General features: G+C 38.7%; 1 protein-coding gene across 1 annotated transcript; it reads right to left on the bottom strand.

The window, feature by feature from the left end:
• Positions 1–558: 558 nt before the first annotated feature.
• LOC6570198 lies at positions 559–19603 on the bottom strand. The gene is given in 13 exon segments (XM_043214627.1): positions 559–1018; positions 1071–1216; positions 1906–2075; positions 2077–2148; positions 2150–2315; positions 2526–2729; positions 6664–6747; positions 6902–7432; positions 7573–7845; positions 7933–8337; positions 10755–10891; positions 16293–16319; positions 19087–19603. Coding segments are annotated over 12 exon segments (2655 nt in total). The 5' UTR covers positions 19539–19603; the 3' UTR covers positions 559–1018; positions 1071–1082.
• Between the last annotated feature and the right edge of the window lie 5974 nt (positions 19604–25577).

Raw genomic sequence — 25577 nt, 5'->3', positions numbered from 1 at the left:
AATATTTGAAAATTTTATTTGAAATGTTGGACAATTAATTAGGGACAGATCAGCGAATTACAGTGTATTATGTTGTCAATACAATGTTCAGTGACTATTAGGACTAATGTTAATGTAATGTTAATATTTAAGGTATATATTATTATTATTATAGCATATGAAGCGTTTAAATAGATATATTTAATGTCGACTTTATAACACATTTTTTAATGAAGTTCGTATTATTTCTAATTATCATTTTTATTTATTTCCATCTCTTGCATTATGCTACTATATATATATATATTTTTTATTATATTTTTTTTTGTATGGTTTAATGTCTAAGCATGTGTGAATACTTTAAGTGTTTAGTTTATAAAATACTATGATTAGTTTTGCTTAATGCGCTTCTAAGCTAATAAATAAATTAAAACCTTGGCTTATAACATTAACTCTCAATCACTTAATTTCCATTTAAAACACTAAAAAGCGATTTATAAAATGATTACCGATGATTGAAGACATCCATATATATATACACTACAATTGCTATATATATATATATATGCATATGGTCTTCATTCATTCATTTCATTGTATAAATTAAATGCTTAAGAATTGTAGTTAGAAGCAATGATAAAATGTGTCGCAGTTAGTAAATGCTAAATGCTATGCCAACTCTAGTTTAGCAGCCATTTGTGGCATCCAGCACTACTTTAAAAAGTCTTTGTATGCCTATGTACAAAATGCTGGAGGCTATCCTAAATCTTAAGTGTACAACTGGGTTATGTCTATGCATTATGTATTGGTATCGGAAGTGTTTAATTTTTGCTATTTTAAAGTATGTACAAAACAGGGCATTCCAACATTTGCAACATTTGCAATTTGTCTCTGCTCGAGACTTTTGCATGACTTCTGTTTTTAATTTTGAATACGTATTTACATATGTTTTTGCACTAATCATGTTGGAGTTCTGCATTTAGCATTTTGGTCTGGCCGCGCCCTCACACGACGCCCACTTCTGAAACGCCGCCGACACCTGGATTGCACTTTGAGATCAAATATCCTTGTCGCCTTTGGCAAGAGCTTACCGCATCAGGAGCCTAATTAGCACTTCCGAACAGTACCGAGTTCTTGTAATATGCCGTTGGTCTCTCCGATAACGGACTTTTCACATCCCGCTCTGCATTCGCCGCCCGTGTCTTGCGCTCCATTTCCAGTTCCTGTGCAAGGGATTCTTTAAAATACACAAAAGAAATACCAAAAAAAAAAAACATATTTTATAAAGCTGACTGCATTAAATATATATATATATATTTACTAAAGGAGATGCAACCAAAGGAGATGGTTCAAAGGTAACCCAGCAAGCAATAAAACACCAAAAGTTTAGTAATTGGAAAACATACTTCAACCAGCAGCAACATTGTTTGTGATGTTGGCAAAGCGTACTTAACTCTGTCATCGAATATGTAAAGCATATTGAATTTTCTTGTTGCAAGCAACGAGCAAAGCGACATCGATTATAATTAGATTCATTATCTAGTCAAGCTTGTCCTTGTCCGTGCTCAGCGTCCAGTAGAATAAGCAAGTCAGCATACAAAAGACCTTTTTCAAAATACTCTTTTGTGTTTTTACTTACTTCTTCTACTGGAAAACATTTAAATATATTTAAAGATATATGCGAAAATTCATTAAGCTGACAATGGAAATTTTAGTTGATTTTCCCTAAAATTCCCTCATTTTAGTGACACCCAAAACTAAAGACAAAGTCTCTTTTAAATATAATCCCCAAGGGATGGAAAATGTCAGTAATTATGTGGATCGCGGATCTATGCATAAATTCATTAAACTCTTTTCGAATAACTAAATTTATTTCCTTGAATATTTTGATAATAAATTGATTAAATAAAGCATTGCTCAACTTACCCGAATAGTTTTGCCAGAAGGCGCCGGTGGCCATCAAATCGATGCCTGGATAGCTCCACGGAGCTTTCCGTGCCAGCAGCAGCGGCAGCTGCAGCAGAAGGCGGCTGCGGCTAAAACTGCCCTCAGCAGCAGCAGCAGCAGCCGCAGCAGCTGCACCAGAGGCAGCACTGGGCGGGTTGGTCCTCGCGATCCCGACTGGAGCAGCGCGACTCATTGTCGCAGGACAGCGCTGCTGCACTGCTAGCGCTCGATGGAGCCCTCGTGATCGGAATGCGGCTCGCGCTTAAAGTGGGTGGGGGAGTCCGAGCGGGTGGCGGATGCCGGCTGGACCGTTTGACTGGTCACATCACATGAGGAGCTGGAGGACTTCTCGGACTTATCACTGCCGCCACGGCTACCGCAGTCGATGTCTATGGGATTCAATGTAAAACAGAGGGCGCTGTGTTGGTTATCAAAGCGTTAGGCGCGGGGAGGGGGGGACAAGCGAGAGAGTCGAGAGGCGAAAAGCGGAGCAGGGAGGGATGGATTGGTATTGTTAGCCATGCGTTATGGTCGCCTCTGCCTTTTTTTCTTTCGTTTTCCTTTTTCTTTCTCTTTTTTTTTTTTGCCCCAAAACTTACCTTTGAGCGCCTCGGCGCCTTCGCTGCTGCCACTGCTGCATTTGCCATCAGCAGCGTTGCCTGCCCCACACAGCTCTGCATCGGTGCAGGTGACGCTGTTGCCATTCGCGTTCGAGTTGCCCCCTTTGCTGCCCCCTTCGCCCAGCTGCTGCTGATAGCGGATGCGAATCTTTCGCTCGCGTCTGAAGCGTTTCTGATAGAGCACTGCAAAGTCGGGAAAAATAAATAGGGAAAACCAAAATAATGAGTCATATGTCGAGTATTTCTCTTTTATAAAATTGAAATTTATTTTGTTGCTATTTAATAACTGTTTAATTGCTGTCGTATTTGACATTTTCAGCAATTGCACATTTTAGATTTATTCCAAACTTTTAGAATCATTTCAAATTAATTTCACTCTAATATTTTTTAATATTTTAAAGAAAATAAAATAATCCTATACAATTAGTATTTTATTTTATTTAAAATAAGATAAGTATTAAATTGAAATTTCTTTTGAATAATTCGTAATATGTGCAATAAATTGAAAGTATCCTAAAAGAGAAAGTTTTCTGTAATAAATTATATTACATAGTAATTTTTCTAAAACTATTTTCAAGTCTAACTTGAATTCAATGTTAAAACCATTTTGTTAAAATTTTGATAATTTTGGAAAACTGCGTGAAAATGTTCAAGTTTGCCGAGATGAAAATACTTAATCATATTTAGAAACCATAGAATTATTCACATCATATTCATTTTGTTGATTTGAAATACATTTTACATAGAGAAGAAAGTTTTCGAAAATTCAAGAAATTAGAAAAAATTATATTATATTATTGTAAATTTTGAATAATTATTTATTTGTATTTCCCGCAAAGCTGAAGTTTGACTGTGTGGCAGCGGCCCAGGAATGCCCCAGATATAAATCTGTGAACTCAATCGATTGATCGCTGATCGTTAATCGTTAATCGTTGATCGTTGATCGCTGGCTGTGGCTGTGGCTGTGGCAGCTCAACTGCGCATCCGCCCGTGTGTGTGGGCGCAATTTGAGCAAAAAGAGACTGTGGAGACATAGAAACATAATCGAACGTTGATCGAGTCAGTGGAGCGTGGTGACAGCCGTTTTGAGGGTGTAGCAAATTCATCAAAACGATGCACGTAAATAAATGTTGTATATGTATTTTGTTGCTTTGGGCTGTGCTGATATTGAATTTCACTCATTGGTCATTGGGGAGCGACACGGCGACACAGCGACAGTAGAGCTGCTTGAGGACCGAGTGAGCAATGTTCTTGACGTTGCGCCGATGCACTCACGCTCCCGATGCATTTGGGCCAATTTGTAGCGTGTTGTACAACCTCAAGATGTTTATCGCTTTGCTTTATTATTAGTTGCAATTAGATGTCTGTGTGGCTTTAACATTGTTGCATGCAATTTGTGTGTTTAGACCCCGGCAAACAGCAACAACTGCAATAGCAGCAAATAAAATGGCAATGTGGGACGAGCCCAACAACATTCCAAGTGCCTTCAACATTTATAAATGCAGTTCGCTCTACTCTACTGATTTATATGCAACTCCGAATGCGATTGCTTGCTAGGACCTCGCTCCAGCAAGAAGTGGCAGCAAAAAACGTAACGAAATAAATGGTGAGACTTGCCACAATTACCATTTCGAGTTTACAATTTTTTGAATTGAAATTGGTGCTCCTTGCTGACTTTGAGGTGTTAGCCAAAGCGAAGGCGTTTGCAATTTGAACACGGCCTACAATTTGGGCCAAGTGGATTGTGCAATATCAAACTTATATAACCACTCAAGGTACTGATCGATCGAGTCTTTATCTTCTTTTTTTTTTTTTCTTTAAAATCAAAAGTTATTGATGGCTCTCGTTGAATTTCACAATTTGATGGCATACTTTTCTCCAAGTAGTTGTCGTTGTTGGTAAATCCAAAGCCAAAAAACAAAGCGAGCACAAAAGATATTAATATTATGTTATTCATTCGTTGATATTTGATCCATTTCAAATACAAGCCTGACTAGTTTCAGCAAACGAATCCTATTTACTGAATACCCACCCACAGACATATATATGATATTTAATGGCCATCAGAGTAATTGGCTGAATGGTTTCTTATTTCAAATATAATATGTATGGCAAAGATTTTGCTGTTCACGCTGACACATTGGCAACTCACCCCTAAAGACTTGCCAGAAAGTTTGACAACCCTTTTAGTCTTTCGGAGTCATCATAAACATAATAACAACCAATTAAAAGATCTTTGTGCGTCAAATAAAACTTTTTGTCTGTAACCAAAAGCAACTCAAATTCCACACCCAAAAAGCAGTGAAACACCCTTTCCCTTCCCCCTCACCCGTTTCCCCTCTGTCCACCCACGAACTCAACCAGACATCGACATCATCTAATGTTGTAGCGTCGTCGTTGGAGTTGGAGTTGAAGTTGGAGTTGAAGTTGGAGTTGAAGTTGGAGTTGAAGTTGCTACTTTTTGCCAATCGCTCGAGTGTAACTAAATAATGAAATGATATTAAATTCATTTGAATTGTGATTTCTGTTGAAAAGGTACCCGCTACGGCAAATGAACGGAACGGAACAGAACGGCAGCCTTGGACTGAGAAAGCCCTTTTGAGCCTTGTCGACAGACAACCAGAACGACCACCAAAGCACCAAAAGAGCGACAGAGAGACAGAGAGTGCGAGAGAGTGAGTAAGAGCGAGAGAGAGAGAGAGAGAGAGCGAAAGAGTGAGGCTGCTGTCGATGGACATATCAGGTGTCATTGTCATTTGAGTCAGCTTACATTAAGCGCACACGATTGGAGTCGGCATAGGCACTCAGCCACTCAGCCACTCAGCCAGTCAGCCACTCGGCACTCGGCACTCTTTTAGAGAACTCACTGCGGACGCTGCTCGCTGTCAGCGTTCTGGCTTGTGAAAAGGGATTGCTGCCAAGTCAAAACTCACGCAGCACGGATATGAAACTATAAATAGGCATACAACACTCGTTGCATAAATGCAAATTGACAAATGTACTATGAAATTAAAGCGCGAATGGAGAAATCATCAACAAATAAAAAGGAGGCAACTTTGCATTTCAGATTTATATATATATACAAACATGTTGCAAGCAATCCATAAGTCGTTGTCAACTGGATTGCATTGCTATATCATATAGCAACCATAGAAACTATCATTCCTAGCTCAAAACTGTCAACCTTTGTCAAAATTGAACCGATTTTCATAGTTTGAGCTTTAGATCAATGCTCCATTTAAAGTTAAAAACACGATTTAAATTGGTATTCAAATATTTAAAAATTAAATATATAGATTATATTCAAGCTTGCTCACAGAAACGCAGTCTAAACTTGAGACTCGAACATTTTAGCAACTTATTTTAATTATTTAATTGGTTGAGTAGCTCAGGCGATAATCACTTTGAAGAATAAATATACACTCAATATTAATGCGATTTACAAATTGCTCTGTGCAATCGATTAGAGTCAAAATACAGCTGCGAAATAAATAATAGAAATTTTCTCAAATGTTTATTAATTACACTTGTAGGTTTAAGGAACTTAGGAAAATGGTTTTAGAAGTCAAAGACTTTAAAAAAAAAATGTGAATAATTTAGCGTTTGCAAGAAATGAAGAAAATAAATGGAAAAAATAATAGCACAACCTGTTAAAGTATTAATATTGTTAATAATATATATACTTTATTATTTTACCTATTAATATTATTAATAATATATATACTTTAATAAATAGTATTATCTATAAACGCAAATCTAGGAATCATAACGATTTCTATAAATAATGCGTAAGTGTTGCTATTATTTTTATCGCTACTTTTTGGCACTTTCCCTTCAAATTAAAAAATATATATATATATATATTTATATATTTAAAAGAGCAGTACTACCTTTAGGGGCAATTCGAAGCAATATAATGAAAATGATTATCTTAAGACATTGCAAACGCAATTGTTTGCTTTGTGACCAGCAACAAAATATGTCAAAGTGGCGCTATTCTTTCGCAACTGTTTGTATATATGTATATATATGTTCCAGTTCAACGATTCGTCAAGATATATCTTTGATTATATGTATTTAATGTGCTGGTTACTTTATTTCCAGCTCTCGAACTTACCACGTAATTTGCGTTCATCCACAAGCTGCCTTTCCAGCGCATCTTTGACTTCCCGTTCGCGCAACACATCCATCTTGAGTTCGGCTGTGAAGTACACAGAGAGAAAAAACCAGAGAAAGAGATAGAGAAAGAGAGAGATGAGAGATGAGAGTTAGTTACGGTCACATTGAGCACGACTTGCTTTGCATATCGATGCCAATAAATGTATTTTGTGGCTTGTAAGTTGTTTGTTGCTCACCTTTCTCGTAGCTAATCTGACGCTCCTGTTGCCTGGCATTGTCGGCGGCGACTTTCAGCAGACTTTGGATGTTCCGCAGCAGCGTCTCCGTGGAGCTGGCGGGCACCACGGCATGCCCATCGATGCCGAGCGGACCCAGCGCCAGGCCGCCAGCGAGCGCTGCCGCAGCGGTGCCATCGTTTGCCGCCAAGAGCGCCTCGTTGGGCGTCAGCGCACCGCCGCCGGCCGGTGGTGGACCATTGACGGCGGCAGCGGCACCAGCGGCCGCACCATTGGCAACGGCAGCGGCGGCTGCCAACTGGGAGTAGTTGAGGGCGCGCTGATGCTGCAGTGCAGCGGCCGCCGCCACCTCGGCTGTGGGTGAGCCGTGCTGGCCGACAACAACAACGCCCAGATGATGCGCCGGACCCGGATGCTGATGCGAGGAGGCGGCTGCCGCATGTTGATGCAAGTGTGCAGCGGCGGCAGCAGCAGCGGCGGCAGCGGCCGCTGAACCCGTCGACAGATTATCACGCTCCGTGTCACTCAGATCTGTGGTTGGAAGGCACACACACACACACATTAACACACACAAACACATACACACATAAACAGACAGAGAGTCGTCAGTCGAGTGGCAGTCAGAATTTGTAAACGTTATTTTCTTATCGCAAAACGCAAAGTTTACTCACCCTCATCGTCTTTGGCGAGGCAACGTTCATCGACTTCGGATTGGTTCTCGTCGCTCAGATTCTCCTCCTCGTCGTCGTCCTCGACGCCAATGATGGCGACACCGCCGCCAACACTGCGACTGCCCTCGTCCAAGCTGCGCGAGCCGCGAGGCGATGCTGCCGCCGAGAGGCAATCGCTGCGCTCGCTGCCGGCATCACAATTGCTGCCGCCGTGGTCCGTGTTGCCGCCGGACTTGCTCAGATTCAGCACGGGACTCTGGCGCGTCGGGGAGCCTGCGGGCAACAACAACAACAACAACAAGAACAACATCAACACTTGCCACAAGCACAAGGAAACCATTGCAACCATTTCGAACTTACAATTGCGTGAGCTGAGATCCCTCGGCTTCGAGTCCCGTTCGCTGACAATGCTGCCACATCGATCGATGCCGCCGGCACAGATGGCCTGTTGCCGCTCATCGGTGCGCTCCTCGCGCAAGCGCTCCAAGTGCTTCACAATGTCCTCATAGGCGGCACGGCAATTCTCCCAGATGCCCGACCGAGCCAGTGCATCCATATTGGCTGCCGACATGCCAGCATTCTGCGCCGCCGCCTTCAGCATCTGGCTCTCGGGACGCGCATGGAGACCGTGTGGCGGCATGCCAGGCGACATTAAGGCCGCCGCGCCCGGATGATGGGCATTAATCTGCATAAATGCCATATGGTTAATGGGCGGTGGATTATAGCCATTGGCCAACAGCGGCGACTTCTCCATCCGATTCATATCTGCAACAGGAATAAATGCGACAATGGACATATTAATTTTCGCCTGAAGTCTGAAATATGTGTGTATATATAATCTGAAATAAATATATAATATATAAATCTGAAATATATATATAATTCGCAGTCAAACATAAGAAACAAGTTTATAGAAATTTCGCAGTTAGCAAAAGCGGAAGAGTTCTGAGTAAATTGGAGAATGGAATGCCTGATAAGTTTTTCATTATAAACATTAATATATTATTATGAATTTATATAATCTGAAATATATATAATCTGCAGTTTATATAGTCCACAATCAAACATACGAAATCTGCTACAGTTCTGCAGTTTGACTAAATACAAAAAGAAAGACAAATTCAGCTGTTGATGTTGTTCTTTAATATATAAAATTATTCATTTATTTTGGATACAGACTATTTTCGAGTAATTGGCATACAATTTGTAACCGTTTTTATATTTTATTAAGATTTATTTTACTAAGGCAAAAGTATAAAGCATCAAAAGATTTGATTGAATGCTTAACTTGGCGTTAAAGTTAAACGAAACTAAAATGATGGAGTCAAATGGATAATAATAATTGTATTCAAATAAATGTAATTATTAAATAAAAATAATTATTAATTTGCATTTTATTGAATTAAAAGACTGCAAATCAAATTTATGCAATTCAAAGTATTTTAAATGGCTTTCAACACAAATAACACTTTCGATTTTTATTTCGCGAAATGCTTTGCAGCTCTTTTTGTTCAATTGAATTCAGTGGAACGCCCACCTGTTCACTATGGATATACATATATATATATATATATATATATATATTGCATGTGTATGTGTATACTTATCTAATAATGTCTGCACGCCCAGACTAAACACAACAACTAAAATAAAAACATGATAAATGCCCATATTTAAGGCCACCTTTTGTTTACACACACAGACAGACAGACAGACAGACAAACGGACAGCGTCATTAAAGTGCATAAAATATGAAAATGTTGTATTAAGTTTGAAATGCGTAATGCAATTAAAAGTTTTCAGATTTTAACGCTTTAAGTGCTTAAATACAATCGACTAACACAAAAATGCAGTTGCATTTGTCCTTCGCATCGCAGCCGAATAGTGCAATATCACTCAAAAATCAACGCCCTATAATTCAACGAGTATTTCTCAGCTGCCTTAAAGGGATTGAATGACTTGGCAAATCTTAATATACACACACACACACACACACACACACACACACACACACACACATACATTACATACATACATAAATATCGAGTTCTCAGTGATGAACAGGCGCCGGCGGCGCATAGTTCTAAAGAAATAATAAATAAAAAATAAAAAAAAAATGAGCATGGGATGTTTTTGATATATGTTTCTGATATTGTGCGTCGGGGCTCAGACACATTAATAGAAATGGGCGTGTTCGTGGTTGTCAGACGCATCAGGAAATCATAGAGCCACAATATGTAAAAATCAATAATCGATAATTTTTGTAAGCCTCGCTTTTGTGTGCAACTGTAAGTACTTATAATAATTACAATGCCAAGCCAAACAAAAAAAAAAAAGAAAGAAAGAAACAATTCAAATAGCAGTCATAAGTCGGCAGTCTTGATTTGGTTTGGTTTGGTTTGGTTTGGTTTGTTACTTTTAAATGCGGTTTCCTGTACAAATCACATGTTGGCGAGTCGAAACGTTTTCGATATGATTGCTTTGCCTTGGACAAATGGCCATTTATCTGAACTTGAAGCTGGGAAACTGCGAACTGCGAACTGGGAACTGGGAACTGTGTGAGTGAGCCAAGCTGCGATCTCTGTGAGCTGTGAGCTGTGTGCTGGCAACGTGCTTTACAAGTTGTTATTGTTATTGTTGTTGTACTACAAAACAATTGTGCATTGTGTGCATCTGTATCTGTATCCGTTCGCCAAAGTTATAATCAACTCAGCCACAAATCACAAACATTTCTTTAGCCACTTTCAATTGGCTGCACGAGCATCGAACGATTGAGCAAAGTCAACCAGCAACGTATAAACAGATCTCGATCCGCAACAAAGCCCAGAGCAATTTCAATGAAATCATTTCATTAGGATTTCAAGTGCGTTATTTGGCATTTGCCAATCGAGTTATGCGCCTTGTTATTGGATCAGATCGTGGTTATGGTGGCGCTGACGGCCATAACATTATACTAAATGACATACCAAAACGATCAATGCACTCAAATTGTGCAACAAGGACCACAATACACTGGGCAAAAAGAAGCTATAGAATGGAAATGTGAAAAAATCCTACCTGAATTCCAAAGTGCATTTTTATGTAAATATTTTTGTTTATAGAAATTGATTAGGCTTTGATTGATTTCATGGTTGCCTCAATCGCAACGAGTAGAAGAATTGAATGGAATTTGAATTACTTACCACTAATATGGCCATTCTCGTAGGCATAGTCACCATTGTCCAGGCGATGCTTCTTCAGCTGCGGATGCTGGGTGAGATGCGAGGGCGGCAACGAGAGGCCGACGGGGCCACGTTTGGGCGGTCTACCCGGTCTGGAACTGCGGAATTGCAGAGAGTTACTGTTGGGTTGAAAGCAATGACAATTGGCTTGGTATCAGTATAAAGCAGCTGTAGCACAAATGGGGAAACACACACACACACACACAGAGAGAGAGAGGGGGTTGTGGTGGCATAACTGGGTTAATATTATTTATTTGAGTTCTCTTGAGCTGCACATAATATATAATATTTTTGATTAAAAACTAAATCTTGAGAGTATTATAATTATTTTTAATTGATTATTAGTATTTTATGTTGCTTGATAAATTTATTTCGACTTGAACTTGTTCAAAAGTTATAGAGTTAAGCATTTATGAAGCACCCCGTTGATCTGACCATTAAACCTGCAACCACTTTAATTATCTGCTATAAAAAAGTGTACACAGAAAACAATAAAAAAAAAAATGAAAGAAACTATATTTTCGAGTCAGTTTTGTAACCGGGCAGAGGCAAATGCTACTATTTGGTTTTCAAATATTTAAATAAGCCCAAAGCAAATACTTGACGTACGTAAATGTATACATACATATATTGTAGTTACCAAAAGGCATAAACAAGTTTGCGCAGCAGGCAGCAGCAGCAGTTATGACAAACAACAACTGATGCAGATAAAGATACAAATACAACAACAGCAACAACAAGAACAGAAGAGAAGAACAGAAAAAACTGCGTCTGCCGCAAATACTCAGAAACTAAATGCAAATAGCGACTAAAGGCAGAGACAGCTCCACAAACTCCAACCACGGCAAACAATTAACCAAATTACTCAAATTAAATATAAAAAAAAAAAAAAACAGAAAAAAAAACAGAAAAAAAAACAGAAAACTGGGTTCTTAGTTGGCTGTTGGCTGTTGACTTGTGGCAAACATGAGAACAAATAAACACGGGTAGCAAATGTGGGCGCAGATTGAACAATTTATAATTGTGCGTGGACGCAGTTGTTCCCAGAGCGATACAGTTGCAATCGGCAAGCGATTGCAAATATTTACAGTTATTTCAACAATAAACATCAATATCAATATTTGCATGTAAGACCTGACTCGAGATTTAATTGTGCAGCAACAACACAATGACAACAAACACAGACTTGCCCCGCCGGGTCATGTAAAGAGACCAGTTAATGAGTAATCAAAAGTTTAAATATTATCTAGCGAAAGTGTTTTTTTTTTTTTATATATCTTTTGTTATATCTGTTTTCTTTTGTTTTTGTTTTTGTGTCCTAATCGGACTTGTACAGGTCTGTGACGTGCAAAAAACATGAGAGCGTTTCTACTGTTTGTGTCGGTGTCGTCAGTCAGTGAAGTTAATGAATTTATGAACCAGCAAGTGAAAGGGAAGACTTGAGTCAACAATCATCACCAACGGGCAACCAACAGGCAACCAACCGACCAACCAACAAACAACAGCGACACTCTTCTCGTTAACAGGGCCACCGATAAGGGGGCGCCACACATTGTTGGTGGCAACTTCATTGGAATTGGAATTTCTGTTGGCCAACAACTGTCGCCGTAGATTGAAAACTGCCTACATTTGTCGACTTTCGTCGACTTGCTTGCTTGTTTTGTGAATATATCATTTCTCGGATAAGATTTGTTTGCTTTGGATTATGCAAGGATAAGATAAAATAAATAAAAATCAGATAAAGAAAATTCTTGGTTTAAGATTTAATTTAACTAATATTTAATTACTGTTCAAGCTTGGGATTATTCGTGATTGATTTTGAATTGGACTTCCTGTGGGGCCAACAACATTGAAAACTTCCAACCAATTTGTCATCTCTCGAGTTGGCTTTGTAAATATACTTTCTCGGATAAGATATGTTTGGCTTGTCTTGTTAAGTAGGCCAACAGTTTTGACTAATAACTGTCTTTTGGATTATGCAAGGATAAATCAAATAATAGTCAGATTACTCATAAGACTCATATCAGCATTGTCCAAGTTTGGTTTTATTCGCGATTGGTTTGCGAGCACTTTTTTTGATTATGCACTTGTCGGTGGATTTAACCCAATTCAAATGCAGCCAAATACATATGTAGAGCTAAAACAAACGTTTAGTCAGGTACAAGCCAGAAAGTCAGGCCAAAGCATGAGGCAAACCGGTTCGCAGTAGCCCAACTAGTAGCTACTTACAACTGGCGAGCAATTTGCTCCGAGGGCGTACTACAACTGCCACAACCGAACCAGTTTGCAGCTGTGTTTCAATATAATCAAGGCAGAGCTTTGCACTGAACCAAGTCCTGGCGCTGCAGTCGCAACAAACAGCGCCAAATGTTCCAATCAATTGGCTCAGCTACTATTCGCAAACAGTTCCAATTGCAATTGCAAATGTCATAAAAAGTGCTGGGCGTTGCCAACATTTGTCAATGTGAATATGGGTCTGGATTGCGGCCCAGATATCAGACTATATATGTATATATATATGTGTATGTGTGTATGTGTGTGTGCTGCATTTGTCGCTTTCGCAAATTGGCAAATCAATTAAGTTTATGGCTGCGTTGCCACCTTAATAGTTTGGTTAAATCAATGCTATGCGGAGCACGGCAATTAAATAATGCCAGCCAAATTTCCATATTTCAATTATGCAATGCAAACGCGAGCTTTTAATTGAATCTACAATTTAAATTGATTTTTACAACATTGCATGCCACTTGTCTATTTGCGCCAAACCAAAGTGGTTTGCCTTTGATCCCAAAGACATCAAGCATTTCGCAGAAGAAGCCGGCGCTTGAAGTCGACTCACATTTCTCCAACAACAACAACAGCAGCAGACTCAAAGTCAGTTCACGTCTAGCATTAGAATTAGCATGTCGATATATATATATATATATAGACATATATAGACTTATTCGCAACGGTCGAGCTCAGCTGCGTTGCTTGCCCAACTTTGGCATTCATTGTAAAGCGACATGCAAATGCACAAATGACATGGCATGACAGTCACATATCAGTCACATAAGCACACTGCAAGAAACAAATGCAACTTTTAGTATTCCAATCAAACCAAGAAATCATTGAACGAAATTCTTTCCCGCAAAAATATCCATTGTGAAATAAGTAATTAAGATATTTAATTCTTATTTGAATCAGACTTAAATCAACAACGAACGAACTCTACAATTCACTTCTTTTTTTGTAATCTCTCATAAATAAAATAACAACTTCGAAATAAGTAAATAAATTCTTTAGTTCGTATTTAAAGTGCTCCAACGTGGAATGCAACAAAATTCGGCTTGAATATCTCAATTAGTTTCCTCAATTAAAAACGACAGCGTTTTCGCTCAGTGTAGATATGTAGCTCAACGGACAAAAACAATGGCAAATTGTGGGCTTGTATTGGGTAGCATTTCAAATGACTAGATAAACAGAAATCCAGTTATAGGAGAGACTACTGTTACTGATAACAAGCGGCTGCCGGATAGCAATCATTTCACTGTGCAATGGGTCAGTTAATCAGTTATCAAAGCAGGATAAACAACTGCCAGCAAACTATTTGCAAATACTAAAAACAAACACTAATTGTACATTTCATCTGTCTATATATGTACCTATATATATATATATATATGTATATGGAGTCCAAGTTCCCGTAGTTATTGAAGCTATTCGCTCTTCTTTTTTCTTGCTGTTGACTTCAATTTTCAATTGGCGTGTTAATATCTCATTTAGTTCTCGTCATAAATTACCAGCATGCTACGTGTTTCTCTTACAAACTTCTGCCGAGTCCGCTGCTATACAGATACATATATATATATATATATATATCTCCCTGCATTCACCCCGTTCGAGAAGTCGCCGCGCTCGTGATGATGCTGAGAGAATATTAGTTGCATTTTTATTTTTATTTCTTTTTGTTTTTCTCTTTTATTTCGGTGGCTGTGTAATTATTTATTATAAAAATAAATTGATCTATTGTTGCTTCATTTATATTAAAAACAATGTTGCTTTTGTTTTTCGGTTACACTCAATTAAGTCGCATTTGCAAAATGCAAAATTGCCAACAATAATAACATTAGACTAGAAATCTCACATCTCGCAGCAGACAGCGAACCGATGCAAAAACAAAAATTATGTTTTCGAAATTATGAAAATTGTAATCTTGGTGTAGGCGAAGAATTAATACCCTGGCATATATATATATATATGTATTAATGGACCGATTTTGATAATCATTGATTCGCAACTAATTTTTGGAAAATTAAAGTCGGAGCTTTAGGAAAAAAACATGAATTGCCTGCTAGTTAATTAATCAATTCGAACTCTAAACTGCGATTAGCTGGATTTGAGCACTTAAAAGTGCCCCCAAAAATACTATGCACATAATTGTGTTTGAAAAGCAAAATGTGGCCAATTTCAATTTAAGCCTGAACCTTCAATTTGCATAGCTGTTGCCAAGCATGGCCAATTTTGTGTAAAAGGTGTGCCCGTCAGACCGTTTACAACACGTTGCATCGATCCTATGGCTAATGTGGACCCGCCTCCAAAGCGCTCACTTTGTGGATGCCGCACCACACAAGTCTGCAAGTCTGCAAGCGTCGCTTTGGCCAATGTGGCAGGTAAGGAGACAGCCAACTGTCATTTCAGATCAAATTCAATTTCAATCCGGAGCAGCACCTAATGCATTGCCTAACCAACCAATCGATTGAGCGAACACTGACAAAAACTAACTGACGGCGACTCATCAACTGACTGACTAACTGCCTGACTGAGTGACTGACACAGCTGACACAGCTGTCGGAGTTAAATGTTAAATGTTTATTTTTTTTATCGAATGAAAGAAAAAAAATGTGTGTGAGACAAAAATGCTCGCCAAAAGAGGCAAACAAATATAATAAAAAATATTGCAAAATATAACAAAAACGGATGAGAGCTCAAGAGTATTTTAGAGTGAAAAATAAAGAGAAATTCCAAAAAAAAAATGTTTAAAAAAAAAAAAACAAATTGTTGTCGTTCAAAATTTGCTGTTGTTGCTTTTGTTGTTGTTTTTCTTGTTGTTGTTGTTGTTGTTGTTGTACATCCGATCATAAAAATGTGTTTACTAAACCGTCTGTGGAATTTGATTAGACTGGCTCGCTTTGACCCACATCTTTTCGCATAGCTGGCCAAACGCGTTATCCTTAACCAAAAGCAACAACAAAAAAGAAAAAGAAGTGGAAAAAAAAGCCCATTAACACGCTCTATTTGTTTACGTTCCCAAAAAACTTCCGGCTGTCGTACGCTGGCTCGTCCCATTTCCGCATTAAGTAATTAATTTAATAACAATTTTTTATTTTTTGTTTTTTTTTTTTCGCTCTAAAAACTCTCAAGTGCACACAGAACCGAGTACATCGATTGTAGGATCGATTTCGATTTCGATTTCAACAGATTGCCATAGTTTTTTTTTTATTATACTTGTGTGTTTACCTCTCTGGCGGCTTGATCGATAGGCATCTGCAATTAAAAAGAGAAGAACAAGAGACAAGAGTGAAGTATAAAAAACACATAGGTAAAAAACGTTGTATGTGTGTGTGTGGTTTGTTGTGTGTGTGTGTGTTAAGCTTCGACTAAAACAAAAACAAAAACAGCAACAAAAAACAAAAAAAAAAAACACGATCAGAAAAAAGAAAACGCAATTTTAAAAATTTCAAAATTATGTTTCACTTATGGACGGCACGGCGGGAAAGCGGGTGTGAAAATGCACACGCCCCAACCCCTTCAAATAAAAAATAAGAGACGCAGGCCGAGGCAGGCAGCCACGATAACTACAGTTTATAATTACCCCAGGTCCCAGACCATAAACGCAATGGGGTGCACACACTGAGCTGACCACGTCCTTGCTCTGCCCGGTTCACCCCGCCCCCCTCCCATCCGCCCCACATCCCGTCTTGTTCCACAGAACCAGAGACTATAAAACAACTGACAACTGCCTTTAGCGGTTTTCAACTCGCATTTTTCGCTTTACCCTTTTTTCGGTCAGTTTTGTGTCGACTCGTTCCTCGTTCCTCGTTCTCTCTTTCGTTCTCCGTTCCCCGTAACCCGTAACCCGTTGCTCATTCCCCGTTCCTCATTCCTCATTCCTCGTTGCTCGTTCCTTGTTCCTCGTTCGTTGTGTTTTCAAAAAATTTTTTTGGCTCTGTCAGCGCCCAATTCTCTACTTGTTTCAATTTAACGCAAGTCTTTCAAGCTAATAATAGGTTTAACCGCATTTTTAACTGTTCTTCAATTGGTTGAACGCACTCAGCGTCGAGCCGCACAGCCCTTGAAACTGTTCTACACAGCGCATGTGCACTTTTGGAGCAATGTTTCCATAATTAACTATATGGTTTTCCAACTCGGCATTTCTGTGGCTAGGGCGACTCCCGGGGGCTGCCCGTCTGTCCCCGGGCCCGATGCTAACTGCACTAAAAATGGGTACCACAAGCAAATTGTCCAAATAAATACTCGTATGCTGTCTCTATCATCAAAAATGATTATGGTTTTAGGGTATTTTTTTTGTTTTTTTGTCTTTTACAAATAAAACGTTTATGTCGAAAATAACTATTTTATGGGTGCTTTTACATTTTGGCAAAATATGAATAATCGTGAAAATAACATGATCTAAGAGTCACTATAAGACAGAACAGGAAAAATCGAAAAATATACTAGAGATATTTGTGCTGTTGAAATTTGATTGAACAGCAAGTCAAAATTTGATCAGGTTTGACTTTGGAAGTAAAAGTGGCATGAATAAAAAGTTGATATAGAAAATTAGTATTTTCTAATAATAATATTTCTAATAAATCGACACTTTTCGCATGTTCTACAAATGAATATATTAAGATTTGAGTTGCTCGAATTCAGCATGACTGAAAAAGGGAATTAAGATCTAAGTTGATTGAAATAACGATCGATAAATTCGATCAGATAACTTAAACGATTTAGTGTTGACTTTAGCAGCAACATTAACTAATTGTTCATATATATATTGACCAACAAAATTGAATTAAAATTTGAATTAATTGAAATAGCAAGTCAAAATTTGATTTGAGCTAATTGTTTATATATTTTATAGAATCAAGTGTCTATCAGTGTAATTGCTCTGAAAAGTGTATAGTTTTTTTTGGCAAAGTTCAGGCACAGATCGAGATACTTATTTTTGCTGGCACTACTTGCACATGAGTTCAGACTATATATATTATATATGTATAAATATATATATATATATATATATAGTTTTTTGTGCTGTTGCTGTTATTTTAAATCGAACGGAAATGCTTTGACAAGGCACCGCACGCGTCGAATGTTTTGTGTTGTAAGCCAACAACAAAAACAGCAACAGCAACTGCAACAGCAACAACAACAACAGGGGCAGCAGCAGCAGCAGCAGGGAAACTGTTGGCCAACTATTGTTAGAATCGTTCACAAATTTACGCAATTGTGATGGGCGCTGTTAGCTGAACAATTGACTGCAGCGAAAAGGCCCTCTTTGAAGTTAGAGGGTCAACTGTTTGCAGGTGGTGAAGGGGTTGGGATGGGATGGGATGGGGGAAGGAGGAGGAACTGCAGTTACGTTTGCATTGCGTATTTCCGCCAAATGTCAACAGAGCAAACTTTTGTTGATTAGTTGCCGAAGACGAGTTGGTTGGGGCTCAAAAATCAATCGATATCGTTCTACTGATTTACAAAACTAACTATTTGCATACACTCAAAAAAAAAAAAAGATGCACAAAAACAAACGACAGAAAACTAATCTTACTTTGGATATTGAAGATAAACTGATAAACATAGTTTAGATTGTTTATATTTGCCTGCATTTTAAGAGACTAATTTGAAACCAGAAGTTGACTTTGCTACTTTTCCGCAAAATATATATTCCATAAATAGAAAGTATTTCCGATATTTCATAAGCATAATTCTGTGATGGTTAATCTCCAACCCTAAAGATACTGTTAATATATAAACTCATTTGTAAAATACAAAAGAAGTTAATGATAAAGACGAATTCTTCCGCTTTAAAAATGTTGAATAGGAATTTTGGAAATGCCGAGGAATACATTTTGTTGGCGAGTGTATCAAGTGCGTTTCTTGGACCCTTCTCTAGCTAAAAGTTGAACTCACGCAATTATGCCCCCCCCCACCCCTGCCCCTAACTACACCGATCCTCTGCCGCGCCCCGCAAACGTAAACAGGAAATAAGGAAAATTGAACAAGAATTGCGAGTGGAATTTGCATTTCGTACCTGGCCGTGGTGCAGTCTCTGTAGAGGACATCAAAGTCCTTACAGCTGAGCAGCTTGCAGCGATTGACGCCCGGCTGAATGGCGCCCAATCCACGCAATATCCGCACCTGTTCCACATTGCACACGAGCGGCACAATGTCCAAGCGCTTCAGTTTCGTGTACACCGTGTGCAGGCCACCGACGAGATGCTTGAGGAATAGCTCGAATGCCTGCGGCAGACACAACATCGTCTCGTTGCTGATGATGAAGGCGGCGACCTTCTGGCCCCGATACTCGACCAGCTTGCACTCGTTGGCGCTGGGATCGGAGGTCGAGATCGGCGGCGGCGAGTTATACGAACGTGGCGGCACATGATGATGCGCCGCCGCCATCAGCTCCAGCGGCGACGCATGATGCATCATCTGCAGCGAGTTGAGCAAACCCAGCGAATGCGGCGGCAAACCATGCGGCATCCGTGGCGCCAACCCTGTCGCCAGCGCACCCGTCACATGCGGCGGCGGACTCAGCTGATGGTGTTGCTGCTGCTGCTGTTGCTGCTGCTGTTGTTGCTGCTGCTGCTGCTGTTGCTGCTGGTGTTGCTGTTGCGCCATTTGGGCCATCATCGAGTGATTCAGCGAGCTGACCGGACTGACTGCACTGCCGCCGTGTCGCGTCGGACTGCTGGCCGGCGAGCAGCTGGAGCCGCGTCCATTGCCCGTATGTGAGCTGCGTCCATTTGGCCGATCGTCGGCGGCGCCACGCGAACTGTTGCTGCCGTCGCGTCCGCCATTCTGTTGCTGATGTTGTTGTTGTTGCTGCTGTTGTTGTTGCTGCTGCTGTTGTTGCTGCTGCTGCTGTTGTTGCTGCTGCTGTTGTTGCTGTTGTGCTGCTGCTGCTGCTGCGGCGGCGGCTGCTGCTGCCGCTTGCTGTTGCTGCTGATGATGCATTAGCATCGCTGTCGTATTCATATTGCTGCTGGCCAGAAGCTTGCTATAGTTGCTATGATTATTATTGATTGCGGATATATTGTTGTTATTGTTGTTGTTATTGTTGTTATTATTGTTGTTGTTAAACGACCGTTCATCGGTTGCTTGTTGTTCTTTTTGCAGTTGTTGTTGTTCACTATATTCACTTGTCACGGATTGGCTATTGACATTGACAGAATCCATGCTTCGTCATTGGTTAAAATATATTTTTTGTTGCGCGTCTTCTCCGTTTTTGTATTTTTCTTTTTTTTTTGTTTTTATTTAATGGTATTTGTTAACCTGTGTTTCGAGCTTCCTAAAACCAAAAAAATAACGTATGTTGTACATAATTAATGGGCTTTTAATTTATTTTTAATTATTTATGCGCTTGATTGTCAGCCAAAAAAATAAATAAATAACACATGGCTTCAGCTAAGGAATTCTTCAAACTTTAAAAATTATAAAAAGCTAATGGACAAATGATAATTCTCACTACACGTGTGAAAACGATTGGTCTAAAATCTGATTTCAGATGCCTAATTAAGTTAGCAATTAAGTCATTGGTTAACGGAAATGTTTTCATCTAAACATTCTCAACAATCTTTGAGTTTATTTAAACAATACGAAATCCATCGGACCATCATTTTTTCATATATTTTTCAGTTTCATTTATATTTCCAATTCATATAAACACAAACCTAAGTAAACTAAATAAACATGCTAATAAATATTTTTTAATGCTCGTAACATTTCCGATTTCTTTTAATAAAACTTGTTTTTTTTCTAATTGTCCTATTCTGTGCAAAAATTTACCTTTTCTTATTTAATTATTAACGCGTTATTTATGAAGCAGTATTTATTGAATTTATTATTCGTAATCACACACACTTTTTTTATATTTGTTTTCTTGTTTCTTTGAAAGTTTAATTGAACTTTGGCTAATTGCATTTGCCATCAAACTGAATTCTCGATGCGTTTTCAGGCATTTTCAATCAAATAAAATGCCACTCGCATCATGATCTTTGCACAAATCAGAATGCGAACCGACGACACCGTCTCAGCAAAGCGCCAATTGGCTGAGTGAGAGGACGTAACCGTTACTCGTTACCGTACCGACGGCGTGTCATTGAGCTTTTTGGGGCCCGTCTGCTGCGCACGAGAGGACGACGGCGACAACTGCGACTGCGACTGCGACTGCAAGAAATCAACGAAACGAATTGCATTCGAAAGGGAATCGTCACTCACTCGCACACCCTCCTCCCACACACAAAGACACATTAATTGGTAATGCTCTTGTTACGCGAGAGCGAGAGAAAAAGAGAGAGAGAGAGAGAGCACGCGCAAGCACAGGCACAAGCACACAAGCACACACATACGCTTGCACACAAATCGAATGTTTTTTTTTTTGTTAATACACCCACACCATGAGTCGCCGATGTTCCGTTATATACCGAGGTACATTTTCGTCAACGATGTCGCGAGAGTCGAAAATGGAAATGCGCGCGCAAAAATTTTATTGCATTACCTTCGCTTACGAATGACAAATTCGTAATGAAAGGCGAGCCAAATGTGTTTCGTTTCGTTGCCAGTTTCCAGTGTTCGAGCCGAGTCTCTGCGTCCGCAGCGCCAGCAGTAGTAGCTACAGCCCCATCTACATTACATATACACATGCATACGTATCAATGTAGCTGTTTCTGCGTCCGTGTGTCTCTCTCTGTATATATGTGTGTGTGTTTGTGTGTGTGCAAAACCCGAAACTATATGTATACGATTGTGTTGCCGTTTGAATTGTACACCAATACTATCAAGAAGTGGGAGTGGTATACGATGCTTACCTCTGTTCGTAAGTGCGTGTGTGTGTGTGTGTGTGTCTGTGAGTCGATATGCGCTTGTGTTAGCATCCCCGAAAACACAATGACAAACGTAATAAAATACAAACAAAAACAAACACAAATGAAATGAAACACAGAAGCAGAAAAGACAGAACGAGAACGATGGCTGAGACGGAAGAAAATTAGCAGCAGCACTCATGCACACACACACACGTGCATTAATGCGTGTGTGTGTTGTGTATATACTGACAGAGCTCTCTCACTCATACTTTCGTGGATGGCAACGCCGACGTTGACGCTGCTGTCGCCGCCCTGCACACAATACACAGTACATTCGTTTTATTTATTTTTTCATTTCGTTTGTTGGCTTGGCGTTTTTTGATTGCGACGATTTCATTTCATTTGCGTTTCAATTTCATTTCGTTTCAGGCAGCAGGGCGCACTCTTCGCTCTCGCTTATTCTTGTTTTGGCTGCGAGCAGCGCTCTCGCTTCCACATCGGGCACATACTACAATCGTGCACACAGACAGAGCAGGTGGCTTGCAACCAATAAACATGAGTGAGCGTGAGCAGCTCATTTACATATTTGCATTGTGTGTGTGACTGTGTCTGTGTGTGTATGGCGTTTGAGAGTGAGCGTTACCCAGTAGCGCGCACTCACTCACTCCAATGGCCGATGTCGCTTATATAAACAAATGACAATTGTTTTGCATTTCTGTTCGTTGGCTGCTTTTTTTTCTTTCTTCTCTTTATGTCAAAGTAAATTAAAATAAATGCACTGCATTTACAAAAAAAAAAAAAGAAAACAAAACTTCGTGTTTGCACCCGATGCCAAACTTAGAGTTCGAGTTCGAGTTCGACTCTGACGTTTGCGCAGCTGCTTAGCGAGCACCTCTTTTGCTTTATTTTTATATTAGTATTTTGTATTTTTTATTGGAAAAGCATTTTAATTTCAATTAAAAAGTAAATGACAAAGTTTTTTCATATCCCCCCACCCCATGCCCCCGCCTCCGATAACCTCCTGCCCTTTCCATCTATCAACGTACGGCAGCAGTTCTCCTTCACCCGATCCTTATTAAACTGAACTTTTGGGCGTGCAAGCGAGACAGCTGCTGCTCCTGCTCGGCCTGATGGCCATCTCACATCTTCACTGCTGCTTCTTCTTCTTTTTTTTATGCTATTTGTGGGTTTGTCAACCGTTTTCCGTTTTCGTTTCTCATTCGTTTCACTTTTTCCATTTCATCTTCGTCGTCACATTTATATTTCTTGCAATTTTTTGCTTTGATTCTGAGCAGTTCGGCAACTGTTTTTTTCGTCATCCATCCCGTTCGCACTCGCTGACAGTTTTAAACTTGAAGTGCTGTGTGTGTGTAAGTGAGTGAGTGCGAACCGAGAGAGGTGTAGGAGTTTGGGAGGGGGTGATGGGGGGAGGAGGCTGCCTAGGAGTACGAATGTCAGACTTTGGGGCTGGCCCTGGGCGTTTATACTTATAATAAAATACGAAATACTTCTCGTTGTCGCACCTTTTGGCATCTACACATACAAACAAACATACAGACATACATATATTTTTATGTACATATGAACGAATGAATTTGTGTACATATGTATGCATTTATACATACGTATGTATGTATGTACATATGTATTTATGTATGTTCTATGTGCATGCTGGGCGTTAATACGGCGGGTTCTCTTTTCTCTTTTTTCTCTATTATTTGTTCTCAGTGGCTGCTGTTGCTGCTGCTGCGGCTGCTGCTGCTGATGGCGATTCTTTCTGTTCTGTTCTGTGTTTGTGTATCTTATTAAATTTCAGTTGGCACAACCAATCGGATATCGTTCTCTTCTCATTGCTTGCCTTGTTTGTCGCATTTTTTTCTTCTTTCATATTTGGGTACACATACATATGTATTTATGTATTTATATATATATATATATATATATATTTATATATATATATATGTATATGTATATGTAGCTAAATGTGTTCACGTTCTTATACATTGTATGTGCATATGCCTTTATACGGATGCTGTATTAAACATATATGTATATATTTATATATATAGGTATATATGTATGTACATAGCTAAAGATATGCTTGTACATATAAATATTTAATAATATTTAGTCAAAACTAGCTGAATTCCAAGCTTTTTCAATTTAAAAAATCGATTAATCACAAAACTATTCAATTTTCACACAACTTCAATAACTATTCATCGACTCTGAGGTTCTTTTCGGAATTTAATTAAATTTAAAACGAAAGAGTTCTTAAAATCAGCAATAATAATACTCAACAAATAATACTCAATAAATAATACGCGTCTGTAAAATCCTATAACGGATCATCTTTTGTCAACTTTCTGTTTCCGATTAAATTAAATACTTAATTCAGTTGCATTCTTTAAACATGACCTGGTAATTCATCAACACATTAATAACTTGTTATCTTAAAAGAAGTTGTTAAATTGTTATTTTTAATATGTAGCTTCTTAAATTAATTCGTATATCATAAAAAATTAGAACTAAGTCCGTTTGAATCAAGAATTTTAGTTATTGAATAAATAAACCATTTATTAACTTTATTGGTTTAAGCACAACAAGAAAGAACGGCATTTCTGGGCATGCCGAACATTAAATACCCTGGTATATTTAGGTAACTTCTTAATGGGAGTATAAAGTATTGTCTGAAGTTAAAAATGATTTCCCAAAACGTAAGTCTTTATTACATCCGAATGTAATGATTTTGGCTCGGATATCTTAGTAAATAAAAAAGTTTTTTATACAACAAAATCAACAGATAGTTTCACAAAATAAATATAAACGTAATAGTAAAAATGCTTTATAAAACTGATGTTCTAAGATTCATAAGGATTGCTGTGATTGCGCAGAGAAACTGATAGATGGATAAGCTGAAATGACTATTCAAACTCGGCTATTCATGCTGATCTAGAGAATATATACATACATATTCCTTCTGAGATCACAAAGAACTACCTCAGTACGTAAACACCTCACAAAAATTATATTATCTAAGCTTAACAATTGCAGAGCCGGATTTAAGCCAGGAATAAAGTACTTTCAATTCCCCTTGTGTAACTAATACATAAAAATAAATAAATAAAAAATAAGTAATACAAACTTAAACAATAAAAATGTCAAGTCAATCTTCCATAATTTAATACATTTGAAAATTGTCTGTGAAATACTTTTCTGGTTTAAAATTTGCGCCAGAAAGACTGACAGCCAAAAGCAGGCTGCTATGTAACGATCTGTTTTTCAAATGAATATAAATCAATATGGTAACCCTAAGAAATCAGCTGCAAATCTGATGTCAGTTTGTTTTGATTTAGTTAGTAGAGTGACCGCTCACATTATAGAAAACAGTTCATTTTTTTAATTTTGTTAATCTGATTTTATTTCCCATATAAATATTTGTCAAGCTGCGTGTTTGCTTACAAAAAATTGATCTCAATATCAAAATCAAATCGAACAAAAGTTGCATTGTGTTATACAGCAATAATATTACCGCTAAGCCGAGTTTCAAAATACTGTTGCATTGTATAAATGTGAAAATACGTAAATAAACCAGCGGCCGTATTCTTTTGACATTTGATACATTTGAAAAACAAAAACCGTTTGGTGTTGAAGCTTTGCGCTAGAGCGTCTTACGATAAAATCACCACTGAAGCTATCGTTGTTATCGATACTT

Source organism: Drosophila grimshawi, unplaced genomic scaffold, assembly GCF_018153295.1.
Source record: "Drosophila grimshawi isolate 15287-2541.00 unplaced genomic scaffold, ASM1815329v1 contig_1377, whole genome shotgun sequence".
In the NCBI taxonomy this organism is placed as follows: Eukaryota; Metazoa; Arthropoda; class Insecta; order Diptera; family Drosophilidae; genus Drosophila; species Drosophila grimshawi.
This window is presented reverse-complemented; position numbering and strand designations above follow the sequence as displayed.